The sequence below is a fragment of the Thalassophryne amazonica genome, chromosome 1, assembly GCF_902500255.1.
Source record: "Thalassophryne amazonica chromosome 1, fThaAma1.1, whole genome shotgun sequence".
Classification (NCBI taxonomy): domain Eukaryota; kingdom Metazoa; phylum Chordata; class Actinopteri; order Batrachoidiformes; family Batrachoididae; genus Thalassophryne; species Thalassophryne amazonica.
In genome coordinates, this window is record NC_047103.1 from 87,811,663 (window position 1) to 87,836,947 (window position 25,285).

At 43.9% G+C, this 25,285-nt stretch overlaps 1 protein-coding gene across 1 annotated transcript in view; it reads right to left on the minus strand.

Moving 5' to 3' along the window:
• scospondin (subcommissural organ spondin) overlaps positions 1 to 25,285 on the minus strand; it is an 852,118-nt gene that overhangs the window by 689,499 nt on the left and 137,334 nt on the right. The window contains 6 exon segments of the mRNA XM_034168739.1: positions 8,152 to 8,319; positions 8,484 to 8,605; positions 11,303 to 11,417; positions 12,127 to 12,332; positions 22,268 to 22,477; positions 22,608 to 22,701. Coding sequence (XP_034024630.1) covers positions 8,152 to 8,319; positions 8,484 to 8,605; positions 11,303 to 11,417; positions 12,127 to 12,332; positions 22,268 to 22,477; positions 22,608 to 22,701 — 915 coding nt within the window.

Sequence of the window (25,285 nt, forward strand, 5' to 3'; positions counted from 1 at the left end):
GTGACAGTTGCATTAATGTATTTGATGTATCCAGAGTATTCTGCACATTTTTCACACATCGACATATGCTAAATCATCAAGGTGTGACAGGGTCCTAAGTGCAAAGCCTTGACCATCACTAAAAAGAAGAATCAAACAGGATCAGCTATTTTTTTCGCCAACACCAAACAGGCATTTAAAAATTACCTGGAAGTTTTAGGGGTTACTATTGATAAGTGGCTCATAGGAACCAAGCAACATGGACAGCAACACTGCAGCAAGAGCTGGACAGAAGCTTGGAGCTTTAAGGATGGTTGTTAACAAACTAGATGCACAGTGCACAAAACCCATGTACACAGCATCATGGAGTATAGGCCTCACTATTATGGATGAGTGCCACTAAAACTACACTAAGGGTTCTTGAATGCATCACTGGTGTCAATTAAAAACATGCTAGATTGGACTTAAATATCCTGTCCCTACATCACAGACATCTGGTGGCTGCTATTGCTATGATCTAAGATGCATAGTACCTCTGTCCCTACATCACAGACATCTGGTGGCTGCTATTGCTATGATCTAAGATGCATACTACCTCATGCTCACCTGACCTAAAGAAGACACTCCCCCAGCAGTATGTGATCAACCTGGCAACTCGCACCAGCCTGTCTATGCCAAGTCACGCAATGACTGAACCAGACACATGAACCTACTCCACATGGAGAACATTAATCCACACTGCGGTTCGTATCTGGAACAGATTCCAAGCAGCGAAGGTGGAGAGATTACTGACAGTTGCTTCCACTTTTTTTTATAATGCATTGTTTATCATTATTTACTTGTGACCATGTCAGGAACGCCTTGGCTGCTGTAAACCGTTGACTGGCCCACTTGATATACAATTATGGTGCTTTTTGCCCATATTAGTTTTTCACTGAGTCACCCTACTTGTGACTATTGTTCATTATAGACATTTTTATAAAAAAGGCAAAGCCTCATTATACACAACAGCTTTTGTTACACTGTGCCAACAGGGGAATTTCAAGCACAAATCCTTGCGTTAATGTCAGAAAAAATGGGGTTTCCCAAAGTAACAATGTCATGTCTTCACATTTTATAGTAAAGAAGCTTGAATCTTCGACTGGACTGGGTTGCTTGACGCGAGGATGTTTCGCTTCAAATCGCAGAAGCTTCCTCAGCTAAAATTCTTGCTCTGGAGGTCTGACTTCTGTCTGACTCTTGTAGAGACGAATAAACAGAAGCCAACAAAAGCTGGAGTTTTAAACCTAACCAGACCCCTCCTACTGAGAGGCAGACTGCTATAGGCTAGTGACTAAACAATAGCTCTAATTAGCAACTATTGTGCTCTAGTTAGCACTCTCCTAATGACAGGGCAGCTGTCCCTCCTAATGATGGGATGGATACCTTTCCTGATTGCTCCCTTGATGACTCTCCTGATGACGTGAATGGCTCATTACCATGAACAAAAGACTGAAACTCCTTTGACCTGAGTACCCCATTGTAAACAGGGGATAAAGCGTGTCTCAGACCCCCTCACCGGTTAAGGCTGGGTTTCAAACGTTTCACAAAGAATGCCTCCTTGACCCCTCTCTCAAACCATTTCTTCTCTCTGGCTAATATTTTAACTTCCTTGTCCTCAAACGTGTGGTTAGTGTCTTTAAGGTGGAGATGAACTGCAGACTGAGGTCCACTGGTGCCCTCTCTGCGGTGCTGGTATAGCCTTTTGTGTAAAGGTTGCTTAGTCTCACCTATGTAGTGTTCGTTACAGTTTTCCTGACATCTGATAGAATACACTACATTGCTCTGTTTGTAACTAGGGATCATGTCCTTAGGGTGAACTAATTTCTGTCTCAAGGTGTTAACCGGTTTAAAGTAAACTGGGATTTTGTGCTGTCTGAAGATCCTCTGTAGTTTTTTCCCCTACTCCTGCTAAATAAGGGAGAGACACTCCTCTTCTTCTTGTCTCCGTCTCCTGTCTATCTGGTCTCTTTGTTCTCTGGGACTTCTGCACTTTGTCCAGGGACCATCGTGGGTACCCACATACTGTGAGGGCTTTCCGGACACGTTGTTGTTCTTTAGCCCTTCCCTCTGCAGTTGTGGGCACCTGTAGGGCTCTGTGTTGAAGCGTCCTGATCACCCGAGCTTGTGTTCAAGGGGGTGGTTTGAGCCAAAGAGCAGATATTGGTCAGTGTGAGTAGGTTTTCTGTAAACCCCTGTCTGTAGCTGCCTGTTCTCTCCAATCATAACATCACAGTCCAAGAAGGATAAATGGTTGTTTCTGGCATCCTCACGTGTGAAATTGATATTGGCGTCCACCGAGTTGATGTGTTCTGTAAAGTCCTCAACTTCCTGTTGCTTGATTTTAACCCATGTGTCATCAACATATCTGAACCAGTGACTGGGAGAGATGCCCGTGAAAGACGTCAAGGCTGTCTTCTCCACTCGCTCCACGTACAGATTGGCCACAATGGGGGATACCGGAGACCCCATCGCACAACCATGAATCTGCCTATAGTAATTCCCCCTAAACAGGAAATACGTGGTGTTGAGACAGATCTCCAAGAGTTGGCAGATGTGGTCTGGTGTGAGTTTGGTCCTTTCACCTTTCAAGTAGAGACACATCCTCCAGCAGTCTCTGCCTCACAGCTGAGACGGCCTCTGCGGTGGGGATGCAGGTGAACAACGAAGTCACATCAAATGACACGATTGTTTCATCTGCCTCCAGCTGCAGGTCCTTGATCTTGTTCACAAAATCTTATGTGTTCTCCACATGGTGGTCTGAGTTACCCACTAGAGGAGCCAAAATCCACTTGAGGTGCTTGGCCAAATTGTACGTGATGGAATCTGTGCTACATACAATAGGCCTGAGTGGCACGTCCTGTTTGTGGATTTTGGGCAGTCCATAGATGCACGGAGTGGCGTCCCCAGGGTACAGTCTGTAGTATGTCTGCCTGTTGATGAGTCCCTCTTTCTCCAGGTTTTGGAGGTAGCTAATGATTTTCTTCTTATAGCCACTCGTGGGGTCTCTCTTCAGATGCTTGTATGTATTGGAGTCACTGAGCAAGTTGTTGATCTTGGCCTCGTAGTCCGATGTGTTCAGGACCACCGTGCATCTGCCTTTATCCGCTGGCAGGATAAGGATGCTTTGGTCTTTTTGCAGTGCTGACAAAGCTTTCCGTTCTTCTCCTGTGATGTTGGACGGAGGAGGCTTAGCACTGTTAATAACTGGGAATAACATTGTTTTGAAACCACTTAAGATTTAACCTAAGATGCAGACAAAACAATGTTATTCCCAAATGCATGAAGCAAAAGGCACTAGAAGCTGGTCACACAGCAGAAAAGATCCAGCACAGTTACCTTAGGAGGATTTTGGGTCTTAGAATCAGAATAATTAGAATCCAAAATAATCTGGATAGTCTGCACAAAATGTTAGAAACTTTAGTGGGGGAAGAGGCCCATAATAAGATCACAAAGTTCATAGTTAAAATTCAAATGGCTGAGCATTTAAAAAGTAAGGAGCGGCAAATCAGGACGTTTCACAACCTTTTAGTGCAGAAAAGGCGTACTTTCAGTGGGAGTATTTTTAAAGATACACCCAGACAAATTAGTGACAACAGGGAAAATTGGGTAAAGAATCTCTCCAACAGAGTTCTTACACAGACAGAAAAGGATGTGCTCGCTAAAGGACTAAATTTTACCGTGACCCCTAAACATGTACCGACAGTAGATTACATCACTGCAGTAGAGTCAGCCATTAAACATAACAGTTTGTCAGAGTCAGAAGCTGGGGACCTCCGACTAAGAGTCACAGCAGTGCTGAACAGTGCTAAGCCTCCTCCGTCCAACATCACAGGAGAAGAACGGAAAGCTTTGTCAGCACTGCAAAAGGACCAAAGCATCCTTATGCTGCTAGCGGATAAAGGCAGATGCACGGTGGTCCTGAACACATCGGACTACGAGGTCAAGATCAACGACTTGCTCAGTGACTCCAATACATACGAACGTCTGAAGAGAGACCCCACGAGCAGCTATAAGAAGAAAATCATTAGCTACCTCCAAAACCTGGAGAAAGAGGGACTCATCAACAGGCAGACATACTACAGACTGTACCCTGGGGACGCCACTCCCTGCATCTATGGACTGCCCAAAATCCACAAACAGGACGTGCCCCTCAGGCCTATTGTATGTAGCACAGATTCCATCACGTACAATTTGGCCAAGCACCTCAAGTGGATTTTGGCTCCTCTAGTGGGTAACTCAGTCCACCATGTGGAGAACACACAAGATTTTGTGAACAAGATGAAAAACCTGCAGCTGGAGGCAGATGAAACAATCGTGTCATTTGATGTGACTTCGTTGTTCACCTGCATCCCCACCGCTGAGGCCGTCTCATCTGTGAGGCAGAGACTGCTGGAGGATGTGTCTCTACTTGAAAGGACCAAACTCACACCAGACCACATCTGCCAACTCTTGGAGATCTGTCTCAACACCACGTATTTCCTGTTTAGGGGGAATTACTACAGGCAGATTCATGGTTGTGCGATGGGGTCTCTGGTATCCCCCATTGTGGCCAATCTGTACATGGAGCGAGTGGAGAAGGCAGCCTTGACATCTTTCACGGGGATCTCTCCCAGTCACTGGTTCAGATATGTTGATGACACATGGGTTAAAATCAAGCAACAGGAAGTTGAGGACTTTACAGAACACATCAACTCGGTGGACGCCAATATCAAGTTCACACGTGAGGATGCCAGAAACAACCATTTATCCTTCTTGGACTGTGATGTTACGATTGGAGAGAACAGGCAGCTCCAGACAGGGGTTTACAGAAAACCCACTCACACTGACCAATATCTGCTCTTTGGCTCAAACCACCCCCTTGAACACAAACTTGGGGTGATCAGGACGCTTCAACACAGAGCCCTACAGGTGCCCACAACTGCAGAGGGAAGGGCTAAAGAACAACAACGTGTCCGGAAAGCCCTCACAGTATGTGGGTATCCACGATGGTCTCTGGACAAAGTGCAGAAGTCCCAGAGAGACCAGATAGACAGGAGACAGAGACAAGAAGAAGAAGAGTGTCTCTCCCTTATTTAGCAGGAGTAGGGGAAAAACTACAGAGGATCTTCAGACAGCACAAAATCCCAGTTTACTTTAAACCGGTTAACACCTTGAGACAGAAATTAGTTCACCCTAAGGACATGATCCCTTGTTACAAACAGAGCAATGTAGTGTATTCTATCAGATATCAGGAAAACTGTAACGAACACTACATAGGTGAGACTAATCAACCTTTACACAAAAGGCTATAACAGCACTGCAGAGAGGGCGCCAGTGGACCTCAGTCTGCAGTTCACCTCCACCTTAAAGACACTAACCACATGTTTGAGGACAAGGAAGTTAAAATATTAGCCAGAGAGAAGAAATGGTTTGAGAGAGGGGTCAAGGAGGCATTCTTTGTGAAACGTTTGAAACCCAGCCTTAACCAGGTAGGGGGTCTGAGACACGCTTTATCCCCTGTTTACAATGGGGTACTCAGGTCAAAGGAGTTTCAGTCTTTTGTTCATGGTAATGAGTCATTCACGTCATCAGGAGAGTCATCAAGGGAGCAATCAGGAAAGGCATCCATCCCATCATTAGGAGGGACAGCTGCCCTGTCATTAGGAGAGTGCTAACTAGAGCACAATAGTTGCTAATTAGAGCTATTGTTTAGTCACTAGCCTATAGTAGTCTGCCTCTCAGTAGGAGGGGTCTGGTTAGGTTTAAAACTCCAGCATTTGTTGGTTTCTGTATATTCGTCTCTACAAGAGTCAGACAGAAGTCAGACCTCCAGAGCAAGAATTTTAGCTGAGGAAGCTTCTGCGATTTGAAGCGAAACGTCCTTGCGTCAAGCAACCCAGTCCAGTCAAAGATTCAAGCTTCTTTACTATGGAAACCACCTGGACAACTGAGAGCCTACACAGAAACGTCTTAACATTTTGGTTTCAAGCCCACCAGAAAAACCAAAAGTAGGCAGACTATGAAGTAGGTACTCTTCTTTATGCTTACCACTTGTGTGGCCCAAGTTTCACTCAATTTGGAGAAAATTATGAAATTATCTGTGGCCCGTCTGTCTTATCTGTCCTTTTAATGTTGAGTCGAAGTAACTGAGGCATTATTATGCAAATTTCAGGGTGTCTTGAGTGTGTAGATACTGAGCAAATAGTGATCACAGAAAAAAAACCTGATTATAGATTTATATATTCATTTATTTCTTTAAATCAAATTAAACTAGTTTTCATCAGCAGATGTTTAAATGGGTGGGGTTGATGTTACTCATCACTTCTGACAATCACTTGCTAAAGGCCTCAAGTCTATATTGAAATAATAGAGGAGGAGGAAGACATAAAATTTAAATAAATAAATCATAATTTAAAACAAAATGAGCTTTTTTCAAAATTGCACTTTCTAAAAATACACTCAACAAAAATACAAACACAACACTTTTGGTTTTGCTCCCATTTTGTATGAGATGAACTCAAAGATCTAAAACTTTTTCCACATACACAATATCACCATTTCCCTCAAATATTGTTCACAAACCAGTCCAAATCTGTGATAGTGAGCACTTCTCCTTTGCTGAGATAATCCATCCCACCTCACAGGTGTGCCATATCAAGATGCTGATTAGACACCATGATTAGTGCACAGGTGTGCCTTAGACTGCCCACAATAAAAGGCCACTCTGAAAGGTGCAGTTTTATCACACAGCACAATGCCACAGATGTCGCAAGATTTGAGGGAGCATTGAATGTATTGAATGTTCATTTCTCTACCATAAGCCGTCTCCAAAGGCGTTTCAGAGAATTTGGCAGTACATCCAACCAGCCTCACAACCGCAGACCACATGTAACCACACCAGCCCAGGACCTCCACATCCAGCATGATTTTCTGCACAAACTGTCAGAAACCATCTCAGGGAAGCTCATCTGCATGCTCGTCGTCCACATCGGGGTCTCGACCTGACTCCAGTTCGTCGTCGTAACTGACTTGAGTGGGCAAATGCTCACATTCGCTGGTGTTTGGCACGTTGGAGAGGTGTTCTCTTCACGGATGAATCCCGGTTCACACTGTTCAGGGCAGATGGCAGACAGCGTGTGTGGCGTCGTGTGGGTGAGCGGTTTTCTGATGTCAATGTTGTGGATCGAGTGGCCCATGGTGGCGGTGGGGTTATGGTATGGGCAGGCGTCTGTTATGGACGAAGAACACAGGTGCATTTTATTGATGGCATTTTGAATGCACAGAGATACCGTGACGAGATCCTGAGGCCCATTGTTGTGCCATACATCCAAGAACATCACCTCATGTTGCAGCAGGATAATGCACGGCCCCATGTTGCAAGGATCTGTACACAATTCTTGGAAGCTGAAAATGTCCCAGTTCTTGCATGGCCGGCATACTCACCGGACATGTCACCCATTGAGCATGTTTGGGATGCTCTGGACCGGCGTATACGACAGCGTGTACCAGTTCCTGCCAATATCCAGCAACTTCGCACAGCCATTGAAGAGGAGTGGACCAACATTCCACAGGCCACAATTGACAACCTGATCAACTCTATGCGAAGGAGATGTGTTGCACTGCATGAAGCAAATGGTGGTCACACCAGATACTGACTGGTATCCCCCCCCAATAAAACAAAACTGCACCTTTCAGAGTGGCCTTTTATTGTGGACAGTCTAAGGCACACCTGTGCACTAATTATGGTGTCTAATCAGCATCTTGATATGGCACACCTGTGAGGTGGGATGGATTATCTCAGCAAAGGAGAAGTGCTCACTATCACAGATTTAGACTGGTTTGTGAACAATATTTGAGGGAAATGGTGATATTGTGTATGTGGAAAAAGTTTTAGATGTTTGAGTTCATCTCATACAAAATGGGAGCAAAACCAAAAGTGTTGCGTTTATATTTTTGTTGAGTGTACATATGCAAGATTGACTTTTTGACTATTGTTGTACACTGCAATCACTCTAACTTATCTACAAGTAGAATGCAGTTGTTATGGAGGAAAATACTGGAATCTGAAGTGACTTTACTGGATAGACTTTGACACAGCAGGTATAAGGACAGTTACTGCCCAATTACACAATCTTTTCCACTGACAATCACCTGAAGTGGGTGCAGGTGGGGTGGTGGGTGTTGGTGGTGTCACAGCAGAGTAGCAGTTTGTTATGTTCTCATCTTCTCTGCCAGGGCAGTCCATCACTCCATCACACAGTTTATTCGTGGTGACACATGTACGATCGCTGCAGGCAAACTGATCAGGAGCACAGGTCACTGCCACACACAAAGAGCATGACATTACCTTAAATATCTGACCAACAAACAGACAAAACCAAATATAGTAGAGAAATTCCCATGCAAACATTTCTTTCTGGATGACTATGGTGTATTATTTACATGGCAGCTCTGAAATGGGTAATACTGCTGTGTACTTGTACCTTTACTTGGACACACAGCTTCATCTGTTCCAGAGGGACAGTCCCTGTGTCCATCACAAACTTTGTCCACAGGAATGCATTCATCAGATGGGCACTGAAACTGCCCTGGTGCACAAACACACCTTGTAACCCATAAAGAGAAAGAGGCAATTATCACATCACACAATGACATTCATTGTTCAGCAGACGAGGACATCTAAGGGCCCCTTCACACATAACACGACTGAGGAAAAATGCCACACAAAGGAGGATGTGAATGGCACTCGTGGAAAATCGAAGAAGCACCCAAACGCCTCATACAGTAGTCACCACATCCATTTGCGCACTGCAGATCCACTCTATATTTGCATGGTGCTCATGCCAGAAACTCATTTGAGGTCACACTGCCATCTGATCGTGTTTGCAGCATTCACATGGCATGTCGTAAGCAGGTCGGACATATTGTGCCGCTGCTGAGGAGCTGTACGAACCATGGCCAAATGGCCGAATGTCAGCAAATGCCATGCTAGTGCCCATTTGACCTACTCTCAGCTGGAGTCGGCTGGAGTTCAGGTGCCACCCACGAACACCCAACACCACTCGCAGGGCACTTAGAAAAGGCAAGGCTATTCATGCTGCCAGCATGAAAACAGAGAGCAGGCGACCACTTTTGAGCTGCCTGCGCGAATGGCCCCACATTGTCTAAGTGCCCCACGAGTGTGTTACCGAGCATGTGAGTGTGCTGCCCCTCCCCACAATGCAAATGTCATGCGAGTGTGCAGTGTGACTTGCAGTGTGATGCACAGATGGCGTGTGAGTGTGTCGTTGTCCCCCGCCCCCCACGAGCCTGTAGTCGAGGTGCGGCTGATGTTGTGGGCGGTGGTCGCAGTCGAGTGTGATCGCGGTCAGCAAAGCCTGCACAGCTGAATAGCTGTCATGTCCATGAAGGCACAGCTGACATAGCATATCGCAAACACACACCACCACAACAGAGATGAAAATAAGAACTCAGCCCAGCTGCATGTCATAGAACCAGCACACCAGCCATCCGGACAGGCACATCACATGACACGTGATGGCAATGTCCACACAGTCTGTCCGTCATGTCACAGCCTGACTGGCAGCCACAAAGAAAAATCAGCGTGACCTGCTCAACTGCCCCACAAGCTGGAGCCATGAGCCCATCTATGTGAGCTCCTTGCTGCAACGGTAAGGTGAGCATGTCGCGTGTCGATCATGTATTGATTGACATGGTCCCATGTTTACACATGTACAACAGTTATGCATTTGTCAGGGGGCCATGGTTGACATGTAATCACATCATAGTTTGAATGACATTCGCAATCAAGCAGAGAGGGGGCTGACTACTAACCACAGCCAGTGCTGCGGTCCTGCAGTGTGTGCCACTCCACACTGCAGCCGCCGCCTCAATGGAACATAAAGCTGGGGAATACATATTGTCACATGTGCACCACTCACCCATGTGCAAAGCACAGTGCTGAACGCATGTCTGCAAATGATGACGACATGGGGAAAAATATAAACAAACGGGATCACCCCAACCATGATGAGCATGCAGTCAAAGCTGCACCTGATCGCTGCATTATCACTATGCACAGCTGGTGAACACATATCGTGCCATGCAGAATATCACCTAACAAGACGCCACCACGAGGCGCCTGAATCGGCGGGCTCTCCTCACATGATAATAATTAAAAACACATATCACCTTTGCAACATGGTCACCAGCGCGTCAGTGTGCGCTGGACAGAGGGACAAGCAGAGATGGCTCATGTGTCCATGATATGAGCACATCAGGTCATTCATGTAAAAAATAAAAGGAAAAAAAAACTCATCCATGTCAGTTCAGTACTTCCTTGTGTACGTCCAGGAGTAGGATATATACTGTCCGCACTAAGAGGAATTAAATATTAAAAAGTGTGGTTGTGTCGTGTTGTGTGTGTGTGTGTTTTTTTTTTTTTTTTTACAGTGAGAACAGTATCATGGCCAATAACCTTACTGGCCATGTGTTATTTTGTGCTTTCGCATTTCCATTTATTTTTGCACAGCTTAAATAATATATCCAGCAAGTAATAGCTGTTGCTGCTGTGTGAGCGTCATGTAGTCCTTGCACCGTGTTTGTGCATGCGCACACAAGTGTGCACAAAGCCGTCACTGCAGGATCTTTCACGCCTGTTCGACCACGGGTCCCTCCTGACAGCAGGTGGAATTTTTTGCGGTTTGCCAGTTCATTTTTTTTCTCTCTTTCAGTCGGTTTCTGCTTCTTTCACCCAACTTTATGTTATGTGTGAAGGGGCCATAAACCAAGACTGCTACTGCTGCAAAAATATAACAAAAATGATTTATTTCATCTCTGTTATATTAAAATATTTTCATCTTAAAGCGGTACAGCCTATAGGTTTTATTTTCAACATAATCCCCATATAAGTCCACACACTTTTCTATCATATATTTTATAAAAGTTGGTGAGAAACAAACACTTCTAAATCTAAAAATGCTGATTTTGAAAACAGATAACACCTCTGAAGTGATTCACACGCTCATCGAGCAAGTGGGTCAGGTCACAAAATCTCACATGTGCACATGCGCTTCCTCCTGTCGTTCATCTGCACGATGGTGTTAGAAGGAGAAGACAACATTTGATATGGAATTCCCCCAGGTAAATATGTTCTCTTCATTAAAATGAGCTGTAATATTACAATGTGTTACAAAAATATAAACCTACATTATAATGCTTGGATTTCGGTACAAACTAAATTGTCAGTTATGTGAAATTTGAAAGGCCGTACAGCTTTAAGCATGCCAAACTTAAAACGCACCCCCTCTCATCGCTGAGGTCTCTGCAGTCACCATGTCCATCACAACGATGGAGGTAAAGAATGCAGCGTCCTCCAGTACACAGGAACTCCCCTTCATCGCACACAACGCCACAGTCTGGACCAATAAAAATACAAAACATCATACGAAAGGCATAAAATATGAGGACCATGCAGTGTGCAAGAATAATGTTAGAAACCACAGTGAAGCAGTCTGTACTAATCTCTAAAATATATCTATATATATATAATATATATATATATAATCTCTATATATATCCATATATCCATACCTCCAACACCCTGCATCCCCCTGTAGTCCTGCCTTATGTAAGGGTGACAAGACACTGGTGACCTGATACAGAATGTATCTATCTGAATGTGTCTATCTGATGCCTCACTGACAAATCCTGCACATTTACTGTACGCTGCAAATAAAATAGGTTTGACTGGAATTCTGATAGATCCCAAAAGACAACGTTCTTTACTCTGAAGGGGGGAAAAATCATGAGCCCAAATGAATACGGTAATTGTTTGTCTTCTTAGTTATATAAGACAAACTGCCTTCTTTTCATGTGCAATGTTCTTATGAAGGTCTTTGGACTGAAACCTTTTTTTTTTTGCTTTGTTTTGTAAAGACATATTAAAGATCTACTTGGTGTAAGTGTGCAGATGTTTCTTGTTACTTCAGCAGCAGAAAGAGACTTTGAAGACAGGTTTATAAATCAGAAATTGTCACTAAGAATATTTTGTGCTGCTGATATGTGTGATGTTCTGTGATGTGTTGACAGCATCAGTGCCATGATGAGTTTAGCTATTTATGATACCTTGTTCATCTGATCCATCAGCAAAGCCACAGTCCAGTCGTCCATCACACACTTGGTTGGCTGGTAAACACTTTCCACTGGCACACTGAAACTCCCATGGTGGGCACAAGGGTACAGGGGTGGAAGGTCCACAAAACTCCTCATCTGATTGGTCAGCACAGTCTGGGTGGCCATCACAGCGCAGAGCCAGGTTTAAACATGGTCCACTGCAAAGTTAAGGTCAATTCACTTTATCACTTTAGGAATTTCATTTTAGCAGTGAACAAAAACTCTTTAGCAGTGAACAAAAACTCTCAGAAACGAGGTGATAATTGGTGAATCACTGCTGAGCTCTGAAATGACACATGCGCAGTGAAGGCAGGGTGGACCGATTTTTAGGGGGGACCGTTCAGTCTGCGACACCAGCGAGGAGCATGCTGTACCATTACCAAAGAGGGCAAACAGCTATGTCTGTCTTAGGGTTTTATTTTTATTTCTTTGTTCTTTTTGTGAAAGCACGGTGGCTTAGTGGTTAGCACTGTTGCCTCACAGCGAGGAGGTCATGGGTTCAATTCCCGCCTGTTGCCTGTCTGTGTGGAGTTTGCATGTGCTCTTTTCAAGATGGCGCTGTCGATGCAGGTGCTTGTTCCTTCAGCTCTGCCCCCTCTTTTCCTACTTTCGCTATTTTTAATATTTTTTAATAGTGCTTTATTGTTTTTATTTGCAGTGGGTGGTACCCTGTGCAAGTTTGCACATGGGAAACCCACTTTTGTAACTCTTGTGATTAGTTTTATGCTTCTTTCTGCATTTTTTGAGGCAGCGCAGGGAAATCCCTTTGTCCTCGGCTCGGACGTCCCATTGTTTACAGCCGGGATCAGCTGCTTGGACTAAGAGACTCTATGTACCGGGTGGGCCGGGTCCCCACTATGCTGAGCACCTGGACATACCTGCAGACATACGAAGGAGACGGAGAGGCTGCAGGGGTGGATGGACGAAGTGGAGAAGGACTTATATTCCGTCTGTGGTCATGGGGAATGTAAGGTCTCTCCGCAACAAGACCGAGGAGCTAGCAGCGCTAACCCATTTCCAGAGGCTGTACAAAGGCTGCAGTCTCATGTGCTTCACAGAGACGTGGCTGGATGAATATGTACGAGACTCTTTTATTAACATGGATGGCTAAACACTCATCCACATGGAGAGGACGTTGGCAGACAGCAGGAAGAAAAGAGGAGGGGGGCTCGCCATTTATATGAGTGAGAGATGGTGCAATGCAGCTCATATTCATGTGAAGGATCAGATCTGCTCCTCAGACGTGGAGCTACTCGCTGTGAGCATGAGGCCGTACTATCTCCCACGGTAGTTTGGAAGTGTGATTACGCTCTGCGCGTATATTCCTCCCTCTGCAGACGCCACCGCTGCCTGTGAGCGGATCCACAGTACAGTCACACGGCTGCAGACACAACACCCCTGCGCGCTCCTCCTCGTCATAGGGGACTTTAACCATGCCCCTTTCTCCGCCACCCTCCCCACGTTCACCCAGTACATCACATGTAAAACCAGGGACAATAGAATACTGGACCTTTTTTACGCTAATGTGGAGGACGCTTACACCTCCACCCCCTCCCCCGCTCAGACGCTCGGATCACAAACTTGTCTACCTGCTCCCCCAATACACACCCAGGTTGAGAAGAGAGCCAATACACAAAAGGTCAGTGAAACTCTGGACTGAAGAGGCCACTGAGAGGCTGAGGGACTGTTTCAGAACCACAGACTGGAGCATGTTTCAAAACTCTTATGGTGAAGACATCAACAGTCTGACCCAGTGTGTCACTGACTACATGAACTTCTGTGTGGAGAGCACTGTGCCCACCCGGAGGGTACGGTGCTTTCCCAACAACCACACCTGAGCTGAAGGTCCTGATGAACCAGAAGAAGAGGGCTTTCAACTCGGGAGACAGAGAGGAGCAGCGTAGAGTCCAACAGGAACTCCAGTGGAAGACCCGAGCAGCCAAGAAGGAGTATGGAAGGAAGATGGAGGAGCAGCTGCCCCAGAACAGCATCAGGGATGTGTGGAGAGGCCTCAAGACCGCCTCCGGATTTGGGCAGGGTGCCAGCAGGACTGCAGATGGAGACTCTCGGTTTGCAGGGGAGCTAAACAGTTACTTTAACCATTTTGGCTCCTCCACACCTGCTCCCCGCCTGCTCCCGGCTCTCCACACATCTCCAGCAGCCAGCCCTCCAGTCCCTCTGACCCCCCACCTTCTTCCCCCTGGTCACCTCCACTGCACCCCGGACTATGTCCCTCCTCCCCCCGGACTGTATTCAGCACCAGCCCACCTCAGCTCCCCTCTCCCTCTCTCCTCACTATAACTCCGACTGAGGTGAGAGGCCAGCTCCTGTGGCTGAAGCAAAGGAAAGCAGCAGGACCTGATGGGATCTCCCCGAGGCTGCTGAGGACCTGTGCAGATGAGCTCTGTGAGGTCCTCAGCCACATCTTCAATAACAAAAGCCTCAGCCTGGGGGTGGTCCCCACCCTGTGGAAGACCTCCTGTGAGGTCCCGGTTCCCAAAACACCGCATGCCAAGGAACCAGCCCACTACAGACCAGTTGCCGGGACCTCCCATCTCATGAAGACCATAGAGCGGCTCATCCTGTCTCACCTCCGCACCGTGGTGAGCGACATCCTGGACCCACTGCAGTTCGCCTACAGGCCCAACATCGGGGTAGATGATGCTGTCATCTACCTGCTTCAACGAGTGCTTACCCACCTGGAGACCAGCGGGAGCGCGCTGACAGTCATGTTCTTTGATTTCTCCAGTGCTTTCAACACCATCAGACTGGCGCTGCTGCGGGAGAAGCTGGAGGACGCAGGTGTGGATGGACATCTCGCCGCCTGGACCATCCACAACCTCACTGACCGCCCGTAGTACATGCAGCTGCGCGGCTGTCAGTCTGAGGTGGTAAGGTGCAGCAACGGAGCCCCCCAGGGCACTGTCCTCTCACCTTTCCTTTTCACCCTTTACACCTCGGGCTTCACCTACAACACGGACAGCTGCCATCTCCAGAAGTTCTCTGATGACTCCGCCATTGTGGGTCGCGTGTCTGAGGGGAACAAGCTGGAGTACCGGTCATCATGGACTTTGTGGACTGGTGTGAGTGCAACCACTTGTGTCTCAACACCAGTAAGATGAAGGAGATAGTGATCAACTTCAGGAGGAAACCACCACCTCACCCACCCATGAACATCCAGGGGGAGGACATAGAGACTGTGGACAGTTTCAAATACCTGGGTGTTCACCTGAACAACAAACTGGACTGGACTCACAACACTGACACCCTGTACAAGAAAGGCCAGAGTCGCCTCCACCTCTTGAGGAGAATGAGATCCTCTGGAGTGAGCAGGCCTCTGCTTAAGACCTTCTATGACTCTGTTGTAGCCTCTGCTCTCCTCTATGCTTTCGGCTGTTGGGCCCCGGGCAGCACAGAGCGGGAGAGAAAGAGACTGAACAAGCTGGTCAGGAAGTGGAGCTCTATCCTGGGTTGTCCTCTGGACTCTCTGGAGGAGGTGGTCTGGAGGAGGTGGCTGAGAGGAAGGTGTTAGCCAAGTTCAAATCCATCATGGACAACTCCTCTCACCCCCTGCATCAGACTGTAGTGGAGCTGAGCAGCTCCTTTAATGACAGATTGAGGGACCCTCAGTGCAAGAATGAACGATACCGCAGGTTGTTCATCCCTGCTGCTGTCAGGCTGTATAATAACACTGTGAAATAACCACATGCAATATTACTATGTCCACAAATCATGTGCAGTAACAACTTGTTTACAAATCCTAGCACCAATGTCACCTTATCACATCTAAATTCCACTTCACATATTGTAAATAAGCTGCTCCTATTTTTTTTTTTCAATTCCAATCATGTTTATATATGCATATGTACACACACACACACGAGGTCTGTCAATAAAGTATAGGTCCTTTTTATTTTTTCAAAAACTATATGGATTTCATTCATATGTTTTTCCGTCAGACATGCTTGAACCCTCGTGCGCATGCGTGAGTTTTTCCACGCCTGTCAGTGACGTCATTCGCCTGTGAGCACTCCTTGTGGGAGGAGTCGTCCAGCCCCGCGTCGGAATTCCTTTGTCTGAGAAGTTGCTGAGAGACTGGCGCTTTGTTTGATCAAAATTTTTTCTAAACCTGTGAGGCACATCGAAGTGGACACGGTTCAAAAAATTAAGCTGGTTTTCGGTGAAAATTTTAACGGCTGATGAGAGATTTTGAGGTGATACTGTCGCTTTAAGGACTTCCCACTGAGCGGGACATCGTGCAGCGCTCCCAGGTGCCGTCGTCAGCCTGTTTCAAGCTGAAAACCTCCACATTTCAGGCTCTATTGATCCAGGACATCGTGAGAGAACAGAGAAGTTTCAGAAGAAGTCGGTTTCAGCATTTTATCCGGATATTCCACTGTTAAAGGAGATTTTTTTAATGAAAGACGTGCGGACGGATTGCAGTGTCGGCTCGCAGCCGCCGCGACGCTCCGCCACAGGAAAAACACCTCTGTTGGAAGCCTTAAGGACAAGTTGGAACATGCCCAACTGTTAAACAATTTCTCAGATACTCACTCCACTGAAAGCCATCAAAAGCCGCCTGGATTTTACAAATGGTTATCAACACGGAGGTGTTTTTCCTGTGCTGCCGCACCGCACCGGCTGCGTCCTGTTTGTCGGAGTGTGTGGTTGTTGTGCACGCTGTCTCTGCCCATCCTCCGTGTTTGGTGTGTCAGTGGTTATGTGTGTTGATCTCGTCTGCCGCTCTCGTGAGCAGCCTTCTGTCATGTTTCAGTTGTTGCCACTCTCTTTATGTTTGAGCTTCACAGTTCATCGATTGCCGCTCTCTTCATGTTTCAGCTTCAAGGTTCATCGATTGTCACTCTCTTCATGTTTCAGCTTCACGGTTCATCGATTCTCACTCTCTTCATGTTTCAGTTTCACATTTTATGGATTCTCACTATCTTCATGTTTCAGCTTCACGTTTTATCGATTCTCACTCTCTTCATGTTTCAGTTTCACGTTTTATGGATTCTCACTATCTTCATGTTTCAGCTTCACGTTTTATGGATTCTCACTCTCTTCATGTTTCAGTTTCATGTTTTATAGATTCTTACTCTCTTCATGTTTCAGCTTCAGGTTTTATCGATTCTCACTCTCTTCGTTTCAGCTTCATGTTTTATCGATTCTCACTCTCTTCATGTTTCAGTTTCACGTTTTATTGATTCTTACTCTCTTCATGTTTCAGCTTCATGTTTTATCGATTCTCACCCTCTTCATGTTTCAGTTTCACGGTTCATCGATTGTCACTCTCTTCATGTTTCAGCTTCATGTTTTATTGATTCTCACTATCTTCATGTTTCAGCTTCACGTTTTATTGAGTCTTACTCTCTTCATGCTTCAGCTTCATGTTTTATCGATTCTCACTCTCTTCATGTTTCAGCTTCATCTTTTATCGATTCTCACCCTCTTCATGTTTCAGCTTCACGTTTTATAGATTCTTACTCTCTTCATGTTTCAGCTTCATGTTTTATCGATTCTCACCCTCTTCATGTTTCAGCTTCACGTTTTATAGATTCTTACTCTCTTCATGTTTCAGCTTCATGTTTTATCGATTCTCACCCTCTTCATGTTTCAGCTTCACGCTTTATAGATTCTTACTCTCTTCATGCTTCAGCTTCATGTTTTATCGATTCTCACTATCTTCATGTTTCAGCTTCACGTTTTATAGATTCTTACTGTCTTCAAGTTTCAGCTTCATGTTTTATCGATTCTCACCCTCTTCATGTTTCAGCTTCACGGTTCATCGATTGTCACTCTCTTTATGTTTCAGCTTCATGTTTTATTGATTCTCACTCTCTTTATGTTTCAGCTTCATGTTTTATCGATTCTTACTCTCTTCATGTTTCAGCTTCATGTTTTATCGATTCTCACTCTCTTCATGTTTCAGCTTCACGTTTTATCGATTCTTACTCTCTTCATGTTTCAGCTTCATGTTTTATCGATTCTCACCCTCTTCATGTTTCAGCTTCACGGTTCATCGATTGTCACTCTCTTCATGTTTCAGCTTCATGTTTTATTGATTCTCACTATCTTCATGTTTCAGCTTCACGTTTTATCGATTCTTACTCTCTTCATGCTTCAGCTTCATGTTTTATCAATTCTCACCCTCTTCATGTTTCAGCTTCACGGTTCATCGATTGTCACTCTCTTTATGTTTCAGCTTCATGTTTTATTGATTCTCACTCTCTTTATGTTTCAGCTTCATGTTTTATCGATTGTCACTCTCTTCATGTTTCAGCTTCATGTTTTATTGATTCTCACTATCTTCATGTTTCAGCTTCACGTTTTATTGAGTCTTACTCTCTTCATGCTTCAGCTTCATGTTTTATCGATTCTCACTCTCTTCATGTTTCAGCTTCATCTTTTATCGATTCTCACCCTCTTCATGTTTCAGCTTCACGTTTTATAGATTCTTACTCTCTTCATGTTTCAGCTTCATGTTTTATCGATTCTCACCCTCTTCATGTTTCAGCTTCACGTTTTATAGATTCTTACTCTCTTCATGTTTCAGCTTCATGTTTTATCGATTCTCACCCTCTTCATGTTTCAGCTTCACGTTTTATAGATTCTTACTCTCTTCATGCTTCAGCTTCATGTTTTATCGATTCTCACTATCTTCATGTTTCAGCTTCATGTTTTATGGATTCTCACCCTCTTCATGTTTCAGCTTCACGGTTCATCGATTGTCACTCTCTTTATGTTTCAGCTTCATGTTTTATTGATTCTCACTCTCTTTATGTTTCAGCTTCATGTTTTATCGATTCTTACTCTCTTCATGTTTCAGCTTCATGTTTTATCGATTCTCACTCTCTTCATGTTTCAGCTTCACGTTTTATCGATTCTTACTCTCTTCATGTTTCAGCTTCATGTTTTATCGATTCTCACCCTCTTCATGTTTCAGCTTCACGGTTCATCGATTGTCACTCTCTTCATGTTTCAGCTTCATGTTTTATTGATTCTCACTATCTTCATGTTTCAGCTTCACGTTTTATCGATTCTTACTCTCTTCATGCTTCAGCTTCATGTTTTATCAATTCTCACCCTCTTCATGTTTCAGCTTCACGGTTCATTGATTCTCCAAGTCACTGAATATTTCTTGGACTTCATTTACATCAGTCATTCTGAAATACAAACGGTGTGGTGCTGCATAGTAAATCTGTGTCAGGTAGGCAGTTCTCAAAATCTAAATGTTCATACTGGAAGGAGACGAGTGAGGGAAGTCACCAAGACACAACTCTTGGCTTCTGTGTATGTGAGTGAAGAACCTGGGAATAGCACATTTTTAAAAATTTTCATTTAATATATAGTCCCAACTTTTTCTGATTTGTGGTTGTTTCTGTTGCATTTCTGGAATTACAGAATTGCAATAAAGAAAAGTGTGAACATTTTATTGTTTTTTTTAACTTTGTAGAACAAATGCAGACACCAAATGCTTATGTTGTTGTCAGTTCAGCTGATACAGCCAGATCTGCATTGGTATTTGGTACAAATTTTACCCTTACTGACACAACTCCAGTTTTACCTGGAGAAACACACACAGCCGCTGGTGTTCCAAAGAGGTCTCACATCCAAGTACAAACCAGATGCTGCACTGCTTAGCTTCTGAGATCTGACGGGATCAGGCTGACACAGAGCAGACCAGCTGCTTTAGTGTGATGGAATTCATCCTGTTTTTTTCTTCCCCTCCTCAATCATGTTTTGCACTTGAACATAAAACACAACTACATCAGCTCCAAAATAAATACCTTTGGAAAATAACAGCCGTTTAAAGGACAGAGTTTTCATTTGCTTTATATGATTTCTGCTTCTGAACATCACTGCAGAATTTCTCCACATCAAGGTTTTTTGTTTCTTAAGATATGCATAGGTGATATTTTTCAGTGCATTCATATATTCTCATTTTTTAAAGAATTTTGACATTTTTTGTCTGTGATAATGCCTAATGCATAAATTGACATCATCGTTGTCTCATAAATTCAGTATAATTGTCACTGACATGCACGTGGTTGGTACTGCCCTGATACTGAAAGTGGCTTCACAGAATGTTTTGTGTTTTTCTTAACATGTTGCTCCACTATTGGGCTAAAATCCTCTCTGCTCTCCACTCGCTGTCTCACATACACTGATGTATTCACCCTCACTCAGCAGAATGTAGCGTCTGAGTTCAAAAATAAAGTTTTCACCTTCATGAAGATACCTGCAAATGTGCTACTGTTATTGTACATCACAGCATCAATCAGTCTGAAACCCTTAAAAAATGCTGCTGCACACGAGGAAAAAAGATTCACAGACACGGACCTTTTAAGGTGCAGGGGGGTTAAAGAGCCCTGGTGTAGACCTTATTCATCTGCTGTGATTTGAAGGGGCTTATTTTCTGACCTAATGTTGTATAAATTAATTTAATTGAATTGATTGCATTCCACAAATCTAAAAACAAAACAAAACAACCACTTCAGATACAATCCACCGGCTACCAAACATGACCAAGTGCGAGAGCTGTTCTATACATTGTGAAAGCAGTAATCTCTGGGCAGTAGACACAAGGGTCTCATCATCTGGATTGCAATAAGGGGTATTACTAGTGGTGGGCACTGTTCAGCTAATCCGATAACCAATAATTATCGAAGCTCATGTTTTTGCTAGCAGATTAGCTTCTCAGATAACTTTTAAAACCATCATCGGACCAATTATCTTCTGATAAATTTAGTTCTGATAACTTTCAGTTCGATAATGTTTTTTTTCTGGTAAAGTGAGTAAAATTTAATGGTCAAAAACTTGTGTAAACCCTAAAATCAGTTTAATCCCTGTCATGTGTAGATCTGAGGTTTTTGGCAGACTGGCTGTCGCTTGCTGATGACGTCATCATTAAGTGCAAAACGTGATTGACCAGTCGATTCAGGGAGCATTGTGGGTAGTCTAGTTCAGCTTCACTTTGGACGTTACAGTGTTATCGCCTGCTCGACACAAACACAAAACGGACTAATTTTAACATTATTTTATTTTATTTCTTTGTGGCACAGGATAATTTAATCGCCAAGACTCAGTGGGAGAGAGGAGCTCTCATGATGCACCTGTGTACAGGGACTTACCTATCTTCACCGTTTACACACCATTTGAATAAGCAGGAGGCTTTTCTTTATATGGATTATTTCTTCAGATGTATCCAACTGAAACTAACAGGTAAGAATTTATTATTTACTACGTGTGTCTTTTACTCTGCCAATCAATGCATTAATGGACGTATTTCAGTTGTTTAAGCCGCAGGGTTCAAAGCATGCGAAAAAAAAGTGGCAACTTTTAGTTTGTAAATGACGGTGTATCTTATACAGAGATAAACTGTGACTTCTAATACTGTGTTTTACTGCTTTTGAAAGACGATGACAGTGTTTTATTTTTCATTTATTCATTTTTCATGCATTCTTATGTGTTTGTGATCCTTGAATTTACCCAGCAGGCAAAAGTGAAATTGAAATTGAATTGAATTGAATTGAAATTTATCAGAAACCAACAGTGTAATCTCATGTGGCTGCGTCCAAATCAAGACTAATAGTTATCGGTTATCTGTAATAAAGATCAATTTTTTAGCAGTTTATCAGTTTAGCGTGATAAAAGATAACTTTTCTGTTATCTGATTAATGGTTATCGAAGCTAACGTTTTGCTTAGCTGTGCCCACCACTGGGTATTACACTACACTCAGTGGTGGCTAAGGTCCTTGCAAGGCTGATTCTCAACAAGATCGAGTGCCGCCAGTTTGCTGCACTGGGACAAGAGTTGGGTTCACACCAAGTAAGTCAACCATTAATCACAAACTGGCTCTTTGGGGACACATTAGTGGATGTAAGCGCTCTGTGAGTGCCCTCATACGTATAGGTAGCAAACTAAATTTTAACCAATCATATTCAACATTTTACATGACTATATCACCAGAATGGCAGCATTAATTCTGTGTATACTGCTGTTGTTGAGGTATTTTATCATTGAGTGTAATTTTAATATGTTGGTAAAAGATAAAATGTCATTACGACTCAAACGACAGTGATTTTACCTCACCTTGGCCTGCTGGTGCAGCGGAACTGGTCTGGAGAGCAAGTGGAGGGACAGATCTCATCTGAACCATCGCCACAGTCATCCTCATTGTCACAGACCCACTGAGATGGGATGCAGCGCCCTCCAGCGCAAACAAAGTCAGATTCGTGACATGTAGAGAGTGGAGGAGGGCAAGCCACACCTTCACATTGCCAGACACCATCCTCACATGAACTAAACATACACAAAAACAAAGAAATCCCACGAACGTCATTTGAAATCTTGAACTCCAGTTGAAAATCACATTTACTTGATTATTTTCATAGTATTTGGCATAATTTCAGAAAGACTTCAACTTACTAACCAATTCTGGCAGTGTTGAGTGACGCTTGTTCCTGGTGGAAACATGGAGCCATCCCACTCACAAGGGCACTGACTGGGAAGTACACAGCTATCACCTGTAAAACAGACCATGTTCTCAAAATTGTGCAGTTCATACCACCTAGTACTTTTTATGTAGATGAAGCTTAAGGAAAGTATCATGAATCCAAGGCTTCATAGTTTCCATTCTCTATGAAATTTACAATTTTACCTACAGTTCTGGAAAGAATTTCTGGTATCCCCAGTTTTTTACACATATAATTTAAAATGTGCTAAGAAATAAGCATATTTTGCATAATTGTAATATTAAATAATATGTAAAAATGTACAAAAAAACTATTCTGTACTAGATATTTTCAAATAGCCTGCATATAATCTCTTTCTTGGTGGTTGGTGGTGGAATTTGCAAATTCAAATTTCAAAATTTAAATTCAAATTTATTAATTTATATAGCGCCAATTCACGATGAGATCATCTCAAGACGCTTCACACAGCATAATAAAAACAGAAAAAACTGAATTAAAAAATTAAAACAATAAAAAGACAACCATAAAAGAATACAAGAATAAAAACACATCATAACACTAATGATAAAACAAGGAAAACAAATGAGTCTTTAAACGTGACAAAAGTCTCCACAGTATCCGACTGCCGAATGTGTGCCTGGAGATCATTCCACAGAGCAGGGGCACGGTAAGAGAAAGCTCTGTGTTCGGCAGACTTTTTATTCACCCTGGGAACACATAAAAGTCCTGCACCCTGAGAACGCAGGGCCCGAGCTGGTACATAGGGCCTTACCAGGTCAGCCAGATAGGGAGGTGCAAGTCCATAAACAGTTTTATAAACTAATAACAGTACTTTAAAATCTGATCTTGCAGCGACTGGAAGCCAATGCAGGGACGCCAAAACGGGCGTAATGTGGTCAAACTTTCTTCTTTGTGTCAAAAGTCTGGCAGCAGCATTATGAACCAGTTGAAGACCCCTAATCCTGGACTGTGGTAAACCAGAAAATAGAACATTACAATAGTTCAATCTAGAAGAGACAAATGCATGAATCAAAGTCAGCCACTGTAAAACACTTTGAAAATCTCAGCACCAGAAAATAAGATATTTTATTACATGGCTGCGATGCTACGCGCGCTCTGATTGGCTGATTACCGGTGGGATATTTTCCAATATCGGACCAGTTACCATGACAATCGGTCTCTGCAATGCGTTTTTGCGTTACAAACCAGCAAGCTAAAAACACAATTACAAAAACCAAGTCGGACATGAACGTACTCCACAAACATCTAAACAGCATCACAAAAAACACACAGATTGAAAGCTTTCCAGCTGTCGACCGGACCATCTGTTAAGCTAGTGGAGGTGAAGAAAGCAAACAAACCCAACACCATCAGCAGCAAATTCGGGTGATACTGTACATTTGCGTGTTTGTATATACTGTATATAAAATAGCCATATAATAAACAAATTATTAACCTCGCTTGCTCAGTCTGTATGGGGATATCAGACCTCTGTATTTTTCGCACAGATCTTGCTGACACTCGATCCGTACTGTCAACACCTTAGTCTAATATCTCCCTGTACAGACCTCTCACTCAGTTAATAACCCTTCATTATTTCCACACTCCTTGGGAGTAATATTGCTGCTGCCTTGCATGTGTTATGAAGGGAAATGGGGAAGCCATCTGAAGCCTCATCTTTGGAAAAGACAAAACCACAGTAGATGGTGTTGTCTTCAGAGGGTGGCGACTGGTGCAGTGCATAGAGGTCGACCACTGCATTGTGTCATCTAGGTCCAAACCTGAGGCTGCTCCTGCTGGTGAGCACATTGCAGTACCTGTAGCATCTGATGTTCTGACACTTAGAAATGGACAGATCTCAGTAGTGGATATCCCTACCTTCAGTCTGGTTGCCCCAATGGTCAGCATAATGAGGGTGTGGCAACTGGTGTGAAGGACCAGATCCTTTCAGTGGTGACATATATTACCCCTGCCAATGACCTTATTATGAGGATCAGATTTGTGTGTTCTTTGAATGTCTTGTCTGTTGTCTCAGTCTGTGCATGTCAGCTGTTATTATAGCCACTTTCATCTGCGTGCTTATCTTTGCTAAGGGCCAGCTGTCCACTCCAGATCTGCATATCTACACAGAGTGAGAATAAAATGCAAATGTGGGCATTTTGTAATGCGCACACACAAACCAGTTGTCTGCCTGGGCCATCCAGGAGCCAGAACAGTTCCATAATATGGTGGACACAGTGACGTGCACCACCAGCACATGTTCCCAAACCTGACTTAACTGATTTCAAGATCAGTAAACCCTTCCTCATCAGCTAAGGTACATGAGTCACTGATCCTGACAACCCTGCCCTAATCCAGTCAATATAAACATTAAATAGAGTAAAAGTTTTCATGGTACAGCACTGCCTGACTATAGGCCAGCTATTTCCCACTGAGTAGCCTGGACAACTGAATCAAATACTTAGTACAGTACTTACAATACTTAGTACAAAAACATAGGCTGCAAAAGAGCACTGTGCTTGTGTGATGGAGGCTAGCAGGAGTCACTGTGCATGTGGTAGTTAATAGGCTTCATTCCTCCTCCAGTCAAAGGATACCCTGGCCACTCGGGCTGGGACTGAGGTTTAAGTGGTGG